General features: G+C 46.7%; 1 protein-coding gene across 1 annotated transcript in view; it reads left to right on the forward strand.

The window, feature by feature from the left end:
* LOC144819575 (annexin A1-like) overlaps positions 1–15,688 on the forward strand; it is a 599,711-nt gene that overhangs the window by 539,382 nt on the left and 44,641 nt on the right. Inside the window, exon 11 of the mRNA XM_078677409.1 lies at positions 9,201–9,296. Coding sequence (XP_078533535.1) covers positions 9,201–9,296 — 96 coding nt within the window. The remainder of the gene's footprint in view (positions 1–9,200; positions 9,297–15,688) is intronic.

The following is a 15,688-nucleotide window of genomic DNA, read 5'->3' on the forward strand; positions in this document are numbered from 1 at the left end:
ACCGGGTGTAGGATTGACCCACTGCTTAGATGGGCTTGGTCCGAATTCTCGTCGCTGAGCCCATACCACATATTTGTTTGTGCTTGATTGCTGGGTGCAATAGGCCAGTATGTATTTTGGATGCTACTTGCATAGCCAGGAGGGTAAGGGGGGCCTTTGGTGAGAGGCCCCCTAACAGCTGCATCTAAGTGAGAAGGTATTCTATTAGTACTTGATGCTACTTGTTGTGTCCTGGGGCAGTTAAGAATAGATGCACACTTATCCCATACCCGTTTTAAGGCTTCACACAATTGATCCCGTAAGTGCCCATTGTGAGTTTGTTTAATGCAGAGGTTGGGCTCGTAGAAACAGCCTCTGTGAGTAGCCCTTCCACCCTGTGGCTAGGGGTGTTGGATTGCTTTGTGTCTAGTATGCTGCTGTGTGCACCAATACCTTTCTGGGATTCATTGTTTGCCATTTATGTTTAAATTGTGGGTATAAGAATCCGTGTGACCCCAGGTGGATTCGTGCTAACTGCTGGTGCCTGATCCAAGCCAGTCCCCAGAGTAGTCACTTTATAATGTTTTTTCCAGGTCCATTTGACAAATCAGTGCAGCTGCTGCTTTTTGTGGTCTGGATTGCAACGCCTCAGAGGGAAGCAGAAGGCCTCGATGAACTTTCCATGCCGGTTTGCATGCTTGTGCCTATCATGTGGCCCAGGCTTGATTTAGGAGCTGTGTAAATATGGATAAGAGTTTAGTGGACCCATCCTTTTGGTCCGCATGAGAGACCCTGGTAGGTCCTGTGATCAGGGATCTCTGTTTTGTAGGGCACTGTTTTTTAGACAGTTTTTTCAGTATCTTTTTTGTTCTTATTGAACGTTTGGTGCCTTATGAGAATGGTGATTCAGGCGATTGAACTTGTGCTCTCCCTCTGTTCGAGCTTCAGGGGAGTTAGGCTGCAATACTGGCCAAGGTGTAAGTGGGCTGATTTAATAAAGAATGGGACTTCTGTTCGGGCCGTGGTGAGGCCAGTATTACGCCATCTGGGGAAGAGTTGTTGGTAGTGATGATTGGGTTGGGTCTAAGAGTTTGGTTTGGGGAGGATGGACTACAATTTTTTCCGATGTCACGGTCTGAAAGCTTTACACTGTCCTTAAGAGAACAGAGTATCTCTGGTAGAGAGCTTAGTTTATCAAGCAACGGGGAACATTAGCAGAGTTTATCCATCCCTGTTTACCAAAAGAGATTTTCCAGTGTCCTAAGCCTGAGTCCCATTTCCATTCAGCTCGAGGTGATGGATTGAGTTAGGTCTATCTGGAGCTACATCTTTTGTGATTGACATACGAGCACCCTGGCAATTATATCATGCTTGATACTAATGGAGGACAGGGAGGCCGGTGTGGGGCTAGGAGGCACTGGAAAAGGAGAGACTGGTACTCCTTGGTGAATGGGACTCATGGTTCTGAGTTTAAGGTCATTTCTAAACGCTGGAGTTTGAGCCATTGATGCTTCCATCTCAGCTTCCAGTGTGGCAAGGAACTGGTCCGATAGGTTTTCGAGTTCCTTATCGTATATACTTTCCCTCCTAGGCTTTTTAGAAGGAGATTGAGCAGAGTCTGCCTTTGGAGCAGTTTCTGATGTCTTGGTTTTAGGTAGTGTAGCCCAAAAGGAGAGGGTGGGTCTGGCTGCAGTGGACTTCCATGATCACTGTGACTGTCGTGGAGAAGTGTGGCTCACTGGTTAGAGGAAGCAGACCTGGAAGCAGAGGTCAGCCCGGGACCAGGGTTCAATTCCCGGCTCGGCGGGGTCTTGAGTCCTAAAATGTCCATGGACTCGACAATTCTCGCTCCGGTGCCTACTCGATTCACGGGTTCACACTCTGCGACTCTGGGCAATAGCTTGCTTAATCTCCACAACGGCCCCTCGCGGCGGGATGCCTGGCTTTCACCTTGCGGATACCCTGCCGGGGTTATCTCACAGGGAAATACCAGGACGGGTTCCCTAAGCAAGCGCTTAGAAACCGCTTGGTGATTTGCGCTATATAAATTACTGTACATTTACATTTACATTTACTGCTTGTGAGCGATGTTCATTGTACAGGGTTTCTCTTTCCAAGCCCCAGTTTTGTATGCTCACTTGATTCAGAGAATGATTATCACTCTCTGTTACTGTAGACTCTGGGGCAGTTGTCTGGAGGGTTGGTTGGGGAATGAAAACAAGGCTCTCTTTGCTGCACTGGGGATCCCATTGTAGGCCAGGGCAAGAATTTTACCCACGGGGCTTTAACCTGATTCCAGTTTGCCCTCTGATCCTAAGCATTCTGAGGACGATGAGGAAAATTATGAACTGTTAAAGTCCCATGAACCCAATGAAGTTGGTAGGTGGGGATCCCTGTTAGGGAAATGTTTGTTAACCATTCCTTGCATGGGTGGCAGGACTCCTAGGGTCTGGATCTTTTTGGCGAACCGGCTTGTCAGCCCAGAGGCTTTTTTGGTTCGGGCTTGGTGAGCCATAAGTGCAGCCTCATGCTTCTGCTCTGCTATGTCCTGGATTTTGATTCATTTGAAGCAAAGTCAAAGTCCTGGAGAGGGGGGCATGGTCTGCCGAGCTGTGGTGTGGCCGCTCTGCGAGTGAGCTCTGCCGGCCGAGAAACGATCCTGCTTTTATCGTTGCAAATGGAGAGCTAATCCCGAGCTAACATCCACACATCGAAAGAGGAACACGTCAGGAGTCAATCGCTGTGACTCGCATTTGTGTGTCCTGCTCTGGAGCTCGTCTGTGCGACCTGCAGTGCGTAGGCCGGCGACAGAGGCACATCCGGATGCTGCGTGTGCGGGCAGACCTTGAAATTGAGCCCACAGTGGCTGGCGTGGTGAGGGCCTCAGCTGAGGCGACAGCCAGGTGCTCCCTTCTTCCTGGAGGTCCCGGTGGCGGCGCCGGCTCCTGCCGCAGTGCTGTGCAGCCTCGCTGACTGACTTGCTACATAAGACTTGATCTCCAAAGATGAGGTACGGTGGAGAGGTGGATGTGGAGCGCCCCGTGAATTGTAGGCGTCATTTTGCAGCCGTGCCACATGTGAGCTCAGCTTGGCGCTCTTTGGTGACACACTTTGAACTGGAGATCGTACCCTTGATATCTACGGGCAAAATAATTACCAATGTTTTTGAGGGACCCCAATCAGTGTGCACCTTGCCCCTGGCTATGCAGCGCGAGTTGTCTTGATCCCGCGGACCTGGTCCCCACGCAGCAGCCAACTTGCGAGAGGGGCCTATGTGGCGGAGTGCTGAGCGGTAGTGCCAAGAACACATAGATCGTGATGGGAGGACACTTAGGGTGAACACTCCTGGCGCCACTATGGACTGCAAGATTGGTAATCCGTTGAGGAGCATTCTTTACTAGGAGTGTGTTGCCAATGTCCACAGGTATGTCCGCTTGCTGGCTGTGGTGCTGGGGGGCCACCTTTGCTTCCCTGTGGTCTTCAGACTGAGCATTAACCCACACTAATTCGACACAGGCTGCCACATACTGAAGAGAGGGTCGTGGGTGTGTGCCCTGTGCCTCAACAGGCTGAGAAGCTCTGCAGCTGAGACTGGTGACACCAGCACAAAATATGGGTAAACAAGATGGAAAGCAGCCGAAGTTAAACTTTGACCAGTGGAGGTTGATTAGACTCATGGAATCTGACCCCGAAGCCAGCACATAGAGATCTACGGTACAGCAAATGGAAGATCAAGGTGAAGATCTCCATACACTGATGCTTGAAATGCGGTCAAGCCTGCTCAATATCGACACCAAGCTTGACAAGCTCAGTACATAACTGGAATCCGTCAAGTCCCAGGTAAAGACCCATGAACATAGACTCGACTTACTTGAGAATAAAACATCCGACTTCCATGAATTTTAAGTGGAAACAAAAGAACAACTTCTGCGGATGGATAGAGTGTTGGGGCTAATATGCGCCAAAAATGAAGATTTGGAGGCGAGGTCTTGCCGAAACAACTTGCGTATCACAGGGATACCGGAGACCACGGCCCTTGTCAAGATGGAGACCTACGTGGCTGATTAACTCCAGGAACTGTTTGATACTCACCTTTCCCCTGTCTTTGCAGTCGAGAGAGCACGCCGTGCTTTGGGCCCTAAACCACCAGTCGAAGCTCCACCTCAGCCCATACTGGCTCAGATCTTTAATTACCAAGACCGCGACTGGATTCTGCATCTGGCGCGTGAGATTGGGAAAGTCACGCACAAGGGTAACCAGCTTTCCTTTTACCCAGATTTTACACCTGCAGTGCAGACGGCGAGACATGAATTTCTCCATGCGAAGCAGATCCTGTTGCAGGCCCAGGTCCACTACTCATTGTTTATCCCACCAAACTTAAGGTTACACATGTTGGCTCTACACACTTTTTTACTGATGCCAAGTCCACCCTCAAATTCGCAAAATGCATCGTCAGTAAGCAGTCAAAACATGGCTCCAGATCGGCAGACTCGGCAGAAACCCAGCTAAGTGACAATGACTGACAGCTCTCCTGCTATGCCATGTTATATGCTCTGGATGTTTAGTATTGTTTTTGTTGGTGGGAGCCCTGTTTGGCATCCTATTCTTTGATGGCCCCTGTCTGCTATAGCATGAGCTCCTATGTTAAGCTCCTTCCTTTTGGCAGGCTTTGCCCGGGGTGGGTGTGTGAGACCTGCCTCGGCGGGGGCCTTCTTATATATAAGTGGGGTTCTGGGGGTCCCATGCGGCATGCCGGTCAGAGTTGCGATACACCAGACTGGACAGAGTTATATGACCTGTCGGGACTCCAGTCAGACCCTAAAGATATGTGTGTGGTTTATTTGAATTCTTTTCCTTTTATTGGCTCAAATCTCTGAAGTATCTTGGCCTCCCTGCCTCAGCAGGGGAGTGTGCCGGCGTGCCTGCATCCCTATGGGAAGATTCACGTGTGCTCAATGTTTCTCTATGTGTTCATGGGAGAGTTACCTACAACGTGATTGGGTGGTTGGAGTGGGTGGACGGTTGGAGGTGGGGAATGTTGTTGTGTTTTTAGCAAGTAAAACTCTTTGTTGCTTGTTTGTCTGCACCGGAAGATTTTGGAACATGCTGTGCTGACCTTGCCCCACTGCTTTCTTGCACTTCATACAGTTTGACACCATGCTACCAATCTGAATTTTCTCACATGGAACATCAAGGTACTGAATGACGGCAGGAAGTCCAAGCTTGTGCATGCTTACCTATTGAGACATAACATAGACATGTGTTTACTGCAGGAAACCCACCTTAATGTCGTGCCTTTCCCTAAGCTGAGGCCAAGAGGTGGAGCCACGTATACTCCTCCATATTTTCCAACTACTCCCGAGGAGTAGCAGTGTTGATTAAGTGGGACTTGGACTGGAAGGAGGGGGAACTACACAGGGATCCCAAAGGCAGATTTATTATCATAATGGGTACATTGGGTGGGACCCCAGTTGCGATAGTCGTGACATACAGCCCTAATGTGGACTCACCTAGTTTCTTCCAAAACATCTGGGCTAGAGTTAGGGTAACTGGCTGCAGCACTATTATCTGGGGGGAGATTTTAATGCTATCTTGGATGATGACTTTGACAGGAGGAAGACGGCCCGGGCCCTGCATCCTTCAGAAAGCAAAGCCCTAAAGGCTATAATTTCAGATGGAGATTAAGTCAATATCTGGTACTGTAGATATCCTGCGATTAGGGAAGGCAACTGTATTGGTGCCTGGTCCCACTTGGATTTCCGGCTGGTTTCTCGCAATGTGGCCACCTGGACCATGGGGGTGTCTCATCTTCCCAGATCCTTCTCGGATCATGCTCCATGTCTTTTGCAATTGGCACTCCCCTGCCAAGCCATGTCTTCCCTGGACCGGAAACAAGCATTCTGGGACCGGTTTCAGATTCATAATCCTCATCAGCCGACTATCTTGAATCCAGTGGCAAAGTGAGCAAGGGACTCACGTCTGAGCATACCCTGCCAACTTAGGGCGAACAAAGCGATACAAAAGGGGATGATGGATGGAGAGTTAGAGCAAATCAAACACTCACCCCCAGTCAACTGATCTGGGTTTAATCCATCACCATTCTTTAGCTCACTCCGCAACCCCAGTTCAGACTTGGCCATATGCAAATCAGTCTGACCCTGTGTCTCATGGGAACAGTCCAGCCCGAACTGCCAAGCCATGTCTTCCTTGGGCCGGAAACAAGCATCCTGGGACGGTTTCGGATTCATAACCCTCATCAGCCAGGCTATCTTGAATCCAGTGGAAAAGTGAGCAAGGGACTCACGTCTGAGCATACCCTGCCAACTTAGGGCGAATAAAGCGATACAAAAGGGGATGATGGATGGAGAATTTGAGCAAATCAAACACTCACCCCCAGTCAACCGATCTGGGTTTAATCCATCACCATTCTTTATCTCACTAAGCCACTGGAGTGTCAAGCTATCCTGGCTGAAGACGGCTGATAGCCAGAAACCGGTCCTAGGATGCTTGATTCCGGTCCAGGGAAGACATGGCTTGGCAGTTCGGGCTGGACTGTTCCCATGAGGCACAGGGTCAAGTCTGATTTGCATACAGCCATGTCTGAACTGGGGTGGCTTGGTGAGCAAAATAACGATGGATTAAACCCAGATCTGTGACTGGGGGTGAATGTTTTGCCATTGTGCATCATTCCGTCCATCATCTTGTGTGTTTTGCTGTTCACCCTATGTGGGAAGGGTATGCCCAGACGTGGGTCTCTGCTCACTAAGCCACTGGAGTCAAGCTATCCTGGCTGAAGATGGCTCAAGCCAGAAACCGTTCCTAGGATGCTTGATTCCGGTCCAAGGAAGACATGGCTTGGCAGTTCGGGCTGGACTGTTCCCATGAGGCCCAGGGTCAAGTCTGATTTGCATATGGCCATGTCTGAACTAGGGTGGCTTGGTGAGCAAAATAACAATGGATTAAACCCAGATCTGTGACTGGGGGTGAATGTTTTGCCATTGTGCATCATTCCGTCCATCATCTTGTGTGCTTTGCTGTTTCTTTACAGTTAACCGGCCTGCAGTGCATGTGATATTAGATGAGGCTCTGGACTTGCAAACATGTACCCCATATGCTTCTCTTTTGATTGGTATTGCAATGTGGTTGTCATCGACATCGTTCTGTTTAGTATTAGTAGGATGGGCGCATATTGTACAACACTCGTAAAGATCTGATTGGGCAGATTTTACTCCTGAACACGCATCGCTAGCATACTGGCTAGTGGTTTGTTGAGTTTATGTATTTTCTTTTGAAAATGCCAATAAAAATAAATAAAAAATAAACAAGTCCTGGAGAGGGGGCACCCAGATGTAATATAGAAGATGTCTGAGCATTCTGTGAGTTTTTCCAGGGGAGGAATTTCCTTTTGACCATGTTGCCACAGATTTGTTGGACACTTGTTTAGCACGTTCTCAAGGAGCATGATGTACTGTTCTCTGCAGATTTTGCCTTTATAAGCCGGTATAAAGATGTTGTGAGATGGTGTGTGGTGAGGTTGTAGGAAGCGTTGCCTTTCCTTCTGGATACAATTTGTAGTACACAGTGGGCTCTGCCTGGGGTAGGAGGGAGGGAGGGCCACAAGCACATTAGTCTCAGAATCAGGAGAACTTGCTTCTGCCTCTTAAAGCTACTTCAGCAAGACGACAACTGCCTCACAGGTTACATGCTTTGTTCGGAGCTTTACTGGATACTGGACACTGCTTGTGTTATTCTGGGCTCTCCCAGTTGTGGGTGTACACTTGGTATGCAGGTTTCCTGTGTGGTGTTGCTGATGGTGACTAATAACACCTGTATGACGGTGGGAGGATGTTGCTCAAGAATCCCTGTTGGCACCAGAACCAGAGGAGGTGAGTAGGAGCTGCACCCAGACATAGCTGGACCACTTCCACAGGGTGTGAGGCTCACCCTTACAAAGGCTGAGTACAACTCTTGAGACCACACACTCTCTTTCCTCCACTAAACATTGGTGCCCCACTCCTCCTTATGTTCCAGTGTGCTCCTTTAGTACTTGCAGTTTGAGGCCCGCCAGCTGGAGTCACCCAGAGACATCCAGAATCCCTCAATTGTACTACCGACCTCACTGCAGCATCTCGGCAATGATGGGCAGATGGAGAAAGCGAGCAGGAAACTGTAATCAGTCGTGCCAGGGAGTTGTAAGCCTGGCTCCCTGCCATACTCAGTCCCCGCCACTCATGCTGCATCTCCCAGCCACTCCTAATCCATCCTTGCACTCGGGGTTCAGGGTTTAAGCTGGGAGTCAGGGCTTTGTGGCTTGGTGTGTTAAGCTTATGGCTGAGGGCTGACTTTTGCCTGGCTTCACTTGCCATGTTCTTAGCTGAAGACACTGGTGGCTTTCACAGCCTTCATGGCTGCCTTGCAGCGGCCTTCGCCAGCATTGCTTCTCGTGACACGTCACCTCCTCCGACTAGGCACATGTCACTTCCCACACTCTAGATAGTTGGATGGATACCTCTGACACCTCATGCTCCTTCGGACTGTTGGAGGAAGGTTTACACCAATAGGAGAACTTTGTACTCCATTGTTGTAGACCTTGATGTCCGCACACCTCATAATTTATTGGGCTGACCTAGAGTTGCTGAAGAAAGGATGCTCCAACCTCATTGTGACAAAGTGCCCTATCTGCCAAACACTAAATTGGGTGCTTTCTGCCCTTCTTTTCCCTTTTTTTAAATCCTATCTGCTTTGTACTCATCTTCTTGTCCACCTACCCTGACATTAGCATTTTCTCCATTTACCATCATTCTCCACTAACACTAATGCTCACATACATTTTAATTGCAGAGTGCAATGGTCTACTATTGCACTAAAAATACAATTGTTTTCATTATTGTGGAATAATTGTCCTTTACCAAGATGGGCAGTATAAATACTGGTGATGACATCTCCCAGAAGAGGAAGGCTTTTAAATAAAATTTACAATAACTGCATTCTCTTTATCCTTATTTACTGATCACCCCACTTACCCAGTCAAATCATCTCCTTTTGTCTGAACTGGGGAGAGGAAAAAGTCTTCCTTCATTGGCGGCGGCACCATTCATATAGTGTTGAGGAAATTATATGATTTTATTTCATGAGCATGGAGCATTACCAGAAATAAAACACTGTATCAACTGTGAGTAATGTTTCACTTGGTTATATATTACTATTTAATGTTTGCACAGTCTTCCAGAGATATCTCAACTATAGCAAGCATGATTTGAAAACGGTGCTGTACCTGGAATTTGGTGGGGACCTTGTAAACCTTCTGTCAACCATTGGTATGTATTGGTTTTCCCTCAAACATTGATCTCTGATGTCTCTTTTTTTATATATGTGAATTTCGAATCAAGAAAATGTCAGGGATAGTATAGGTAACACCATGAGGTTGACCCATCCAAGACTCCTAACAGCCTCCTATTTATAGCCAAGGAGCTAAAATAAGGCCAGGGGCCATTTTACACAAAGTGTCCCGGAGGCGCAACAGGCATTCGCACCGGCTTTGCGCGCCCCCGGAGCACATTAATATTTCAGAAGGGGCCGCAGACTCTTGTGCAGCCCCTCCTGTAATACTGAAAGCGCTGGTGCTCATACAGCGCCAGCACTCTCTCAAGAAGGCTTTCCCTCATTTGCATGGGGGCGTGACCCCATGCATAAGAGAGAATCTCTTTGTCTCTGTGCCGGCACTGTATTATAGATGTGGGAGCAGAGGCAAAGAGGCTGTCAGGGGGCTCACTGACGATGCCCCACCTAAAAGCTGGTGCACTGTCAGTGCAATCCCTGATAGCAGCACTCTGAAGGGTAAATGAGGGTCCTACGGACCATCCAGACATCTCCTTGAAGGCGGGTACAGTTACTCACTGAACTTGCCTGCATGGGGCTCTCTAATCCCCTTTAAAAGTGCAGGCGGGTTGCCACCTGCACAGTGAAACATGTAGCAACTGCTTCAAAGCTGCTTCTTTTTTCACCTGAGCGCACTGCCCTGGGGGTAGGGGATTCTATGTAATGGGGCACACTTACCGTGTTTGTGCCTGGCATACGTGTTTTAGGCGCACTGGGTCCCAACAAGGAAAGCGCGCCCCATACATAATTGGGACCCACAAGTACAAAGGGCATTGAAAGTGAACATCTCTCCTAGGACTCTATTTACGTTTGGTTCTGTTACAGTTTTCATGATCTTTGAGACCAGGGGTTCAAGACCCGAGTACAAGAGGTCAAGTAAAGATTGCCAGCTGGTTCTCTTAACTGCATCTACTTTTGATACGTGTATTTATTATTTAAACACTTTAACAGTATGGGATAGCTATGTAATGATAGCAGTGTTCATATATGCCTTTTTACCAAGGACCCAAGCATGGACATCAAGAAGGGCTTGCCAGAGGAAGCAGCCTCTCCCTCTGGCTTCACATTCAAGGTACCAGGCACTTTCCTTGGCAGTCCTGGCTTCAGAGATGGAATCATATTTCTATACTCAAGTTAGCCCTGCTGGCACCCTGCACCTTTTAGCCTTGTCTTTCACTTTACTCTGATTGTTTTATCCTATAACTTTTACGGTTACGTATATCTTGCTGCTACTGCCACTGTCTTTTAGATTACATTTTTTTAAACTAGTTGCTGCTCACCTGCTCATTGTATTCTGAATCTGCTCTTTGCACTTTGGGGCCGACCCTGTTCCGCCGCGGCTGACGTGTCGTTTGTGCGGAGGGCGGTCCTACCTCTGCTGCTCATTTCACCCATTTCCGGTCGGGATGTGGTGTAGTCGTCCACCGGAAATTTGTATATAATCACCAGATGGTGCGTACGCGCAGCGTACTCAAGTTCGCCCTGCTGGTGCCCTGCACCTTTTAGCCTTGTCTTTTACTTTGCTCTGATTGTTTTATCCCATAACTTTTACTATTACGTATATCTTTCTGCTACTGCAACTGCCTATTAGATTTTAAAAAAATTAAACTAGTTGCTACTCACCTGCTCATTGTATTCCGAATCTGCTCTTTGCACTTTGGGGCTTGATACGCCGTGGCTGACGTGCCATTTGTGTGGAGGGCGTTCCTACCTCTGCTGCTCATTTCACTCATTTCCGGTCGGGCCGCGGTCTAGTCGTCCACCGGAAATCTGTATATAATCACCAGATGGTGCGGATGCGCAGCAGACGCGCGCAGCGGGTGCGCCTAAGGCAAGCCTGTCTGCGCCCGTCCGTGCCTGGACCGCGCCTAAGGCCAGAAACCCTGGCCTGTTGACTTCCCATATGCTAAGATACTCCGCTAAGGAACTATCTTGCCTTAACAATACTAAGGATAATTGTTGTCTGCGAGGTCCTGGTGAAGGCAATGCAATTTGTCCCTGCGGCTTCACACTTCCGCAAGCTCGAAGGATCAATGCCCTCAAGTCTCTCCAAAATTTTCAGAGCCATAATGTTCCCAAACTCTCCGATAGGGTTGAGGTTTATTGCGGCCTCGTCAACGTTAGATCATTGGCAAAACACAAATATGAAGTTGCATACATGATAGAAAACTTGGGGTTAGATATACTTTTCATAACGGAAACATGGGCTGATGCTGCCTCTGACCCAGATTTCATCCCTGCAACCCCCACTGGATTTCGATCAATCAGGGTCGACAGGTCTTTAACCACTTGGATGCTAATGACAAGGGTAACTCGTCATGGAGTGCCGATTCATTTCAATGGAAATTACAGTAGAGCGTAGAGCGTTGGACATGCCATAGCATCCAAGTGGTTAAAAAGAGGCAGTGGAATAGCAATTTTTTTTGGGAACATTTCCCAGTAACTTTTTACCCTACCTCAATGTCCTCCTCATATGAGGCTCTTTATTTCACACTTGAACTCAGCCCTAAGCTGACTTTCAGAGGCGACCACCGGGCACTAGAATCACTTTTATAACGAATCTGGATAGCCTTCTTGAACCTACTCTTTTAAATAAGGATTTCACCATCCTTGGAGATTTTCATTTTCATCTGGAAGATAAGGACAAAAGAGAGACAGGGGCACTCTTAGACACACTGGGAGCTGTAGGTCTGACCCAACTAGTACAGACTCCCACCCACGAGGCCGGGCATACGCTGGATGGCATTTTTACTACAGCTCAATGGCTCATGCTAAATGAAACCCTTCCTCTGACATGGTCAGACCATTCACTAATCAAGTTCAGCCTTCTAGGTATGTCTGTCGGATTGTTGGTACCGCTAAGTCTCCCGCCTCTTCTCATACGGTCTGGAGTACAGTGGACAAAACATTTCTCCGCACACAGTTGGAGGGTTCGCAACCACAATCTCATGGTCACACCGACCTAGCTATTATAAATGAAGTAACATTCCTAAGCAACTAGGGACCATATATGAAAATCAAGTCCTATACATGGAGTGATAATAACTACATACGTACGCTCAGTGTACTACACACATCAGTTAAAAATATATCATTTTATTCATATAAAATGTAAAAGTCTGACATAAACATACATGATGAAACATAAACAGCATGACATACAATACAATATTATAAACACCACACTAACCATCTTAACACCTTCAATGCTATGGAGATTTTCCTCCTGTGCTGGATCTTATTTATTCCCATTGTTCATGACAAGGTCAGCTCGTCATAAGCACACGACCAGTGTACTGCATGACGAGCTGAGCTCGTCATGAGCAGCGAAGGGGTTAAACATTGAACAAATAATTGAAATTAATGAAGAAACAAATCGACAATTCAAGTGGTATGAACCACAAGTCGCTGAGATATAGTAGATGTTTGTAATTTTCTCTACACGTGTTTCGGCGTACAAGACGCCTTCTTCAGGAAGAGTCACAAAAATTTCCAACAGAAAACAGAACAGAAGCTGAACACTAGATGTTGATAAACACAAGTGAACAATTCTGCAGAAAGATGCTAGTTCTATATTATATGTAGACAACTTATAAAAAATGGATCAGATAAGACTGGAGAATCAATCTGAGCATGCGGCCACCGTCGGTACCAATCAAGGGAGGAACTGTGGTGAAACTTGAGCTCAAGTCACCCGACCTGCTATGCTTCAATAGAGAGGCCAATTGCACGGTTATCTTGAAGAGAAGAAGAAGAATCTCAAAGCTGTTGCTAGAGATGGTTTGTCATAGGAATAGGATGATGATGTGCTTAATCAGAGAAGAACTGTTCATATTTCACGGGGTTAGATAGCGTCCAGGAACATATCCTCATCGTTTCCTCTCCGACCTAGCTGCCATCGAATACACAGACTGGCTTACTTAAGCAGTTAAGGCTTCGGTACCCATAGAAAAATCTTCAGGGAACAGGAACACTCCATCTGCCCCCTAGTTCTCTGACACACTACGGAAAGAAAAGCTAAATTGTCGCCGTCTGGAACGTCGTTGGCGAGAAAGGGAAGTGTATAGGACCGCTTTAACACACTATAAAAACCTACTAATTTCACAAAAGAGGCATTACTTCACCAAACAGATTGAGACAGCAAAAAATTCCCCCAAGGAACTATTCTCTGTAGTAAATAGACTTACTATACCCAACAAGAAAGGAAGGAAGGGCAATCTTATAAATAAAATAAGGAAGATCCTCCCATACATCCCCACGGAGACTAGAAAAATCAGTAGTAACATCTCTCATCCAGTCCAAACTGGACTATTGCAACGGGCTATATCTGAATATTCAGAAGCAGTGTCGAAAGAAGCTTCAGATGGTCCAAAATACAGCAGCACGGCTATTGCTCAACATCCCCAAGCATAAATCAGTATCAAATGAGTTACGCAATTTGCACTGGCTCCTGGTACCACAGAGTATTAAATTTAAGGCACTGTGCTTGGCCTACAAAGCACTGAATCACACAGCCCCTTTGTTTCTTCTGAAGCTTTTTGTCTGGTACAAACCTACAGGAAAACTTCATTCCTCAGGGGACAGACTCTTCACGGTGCCCAGAGTTCATACATTGCATTGGGGTGGACGCAGCTTTCACTATGGTACCTCCAAGCTCTGGAACACTCTTCCTAGTGAACTCAGAAGTGTGACCTCCCTATCCATCTTCAGGGTAGGTTTGAAGTCCTGGCTGTTCCAGGACTAGACGTTGTGTGGGCTACTGAATCCTCAGCGCCAAGACACCTCTGGGTTTTCATGCGCTTTGTATAAATTCTGTTAACATTAACATTAACATATAACAAATATAGACTTCTTTGGTTGTGGGCATGAGCCAGTCAGTGTGTGTTTGAGAAAGGTGATGCAGGTAATGCAGGAGTTTATTTTTATTTCCATCATCTCCACAGCTGTGGTGTATGCAAAGGTGCCATACTTTGGGTAATGAGTTAATGTGAATAAATGCAGAGAAGTAAGAGCAGCACATATTTTAAACATGCTTCATCACAAGAAGTAGGAGAGCAACAGTGAATTCTACTGGATGTGAAAGAAATGGTGGCAGGGAACTTCAGCTAAAAAGGTGCATCATGATAAAGCAAATTATGCCATGATTTGATAATAAGACATTACAGTATGAATGAAAATCTCAAAAGCATGGGCCACCTTCATGGACCCACAGGATTCCCATTTTGGGTTTACAACTGAATCAGGATTCTGAGTTTAGTGATAATTACCAAACCCATGCATTTTTCTGTAAACATTTTAGCCATCACAGGAACATGCAATAGTATGATGTATCAATTAAGTGTGTGCTCCACCGCTTCACATCACTGCTACTGCTAGACACACGCACCTGCATTGTTTCCACTGTCAGTGATCTGAAGGGGAGACCCCATGTCACCATACACATGCAGAGCATTCAGCTTCCAGGGAGGTGGCTCTTGTTTCACTTGTGCAGAAAGTGAAGCAACCCGCAAACAAGTTCAGGCACCAGAGGGAGAAGGACACTGTGTTAAATCTGTGCGAAGTGCTGTGGATGCAGTGGCCAGGAGAGGTAGGAGGAGCATGTGGATGATAAAGTGGGCAAGGCAAGTGTGGCCCATAATAATGGAGAAAGACAGAGGGTGGCAGCAGTAGAAGTCTTCAGGTGAACTGATTTCTATACTCACCAACGTAAAGTAGGAAATGTGAACATACACCAAATACTGATCCAAAATATGATGGACAGACAATGGAGCCAATGTCTGAAGGGGGCTCGCACAAACAAGTTAGTGACTGAAGAGGGGTGGTTCAAAAGCTTCTTTTGATTTTTAATAGAATATATGTACAATATTCTTATTTAAAGTGGCTTTCAGTCAGCTTTCATCACCCATTGGTCTGTTGGTGTGTCATTCCATTTCCAATCTTTATTTCGGCCATTTGGCCATAAAAGATAAACAATACACATGTATAATCACAATAAAACAGCACATTTAACATTATAAAACATTGAAATTACATATTACTAAAAATGCCTTAAGACTATGAATCATAAAATTAAGAGGAAACCATCATATTTAAAATACGGTTGCGGGTGTGCCAGACATTGGTAAGAAATGTTGCCAGTGCGAACACAGTTGGGCCTGAAACATCAGATTTTAAAATCCTATACATTGGGGCATATTCCCTACAACCCATGTTTCTAATCAGTGGAAGAAGCCAATATTTCCTCGCAGCCCTATAAGCTGGACAAAAAAGGGCCACGTGTAAATCAGTTTCCTCCTTGGCGTCACAGGCCGGACACTGCTTAGAGGTAGGA

This window comes from Lissotriton helveticus, chromosome 2_1 (assembly GCF_964261635.1).
Source record: "Lissotriton helveticus chromosome 2_1, aLisHel1.1, whole genome shotgun sequence".
Taxonomy (NCBI): Eukaryota; Metazoa; Chordata; class Amphibia; order Caudata; family Salamandridae; genus Lissotriton; species Lissotriton helveticus.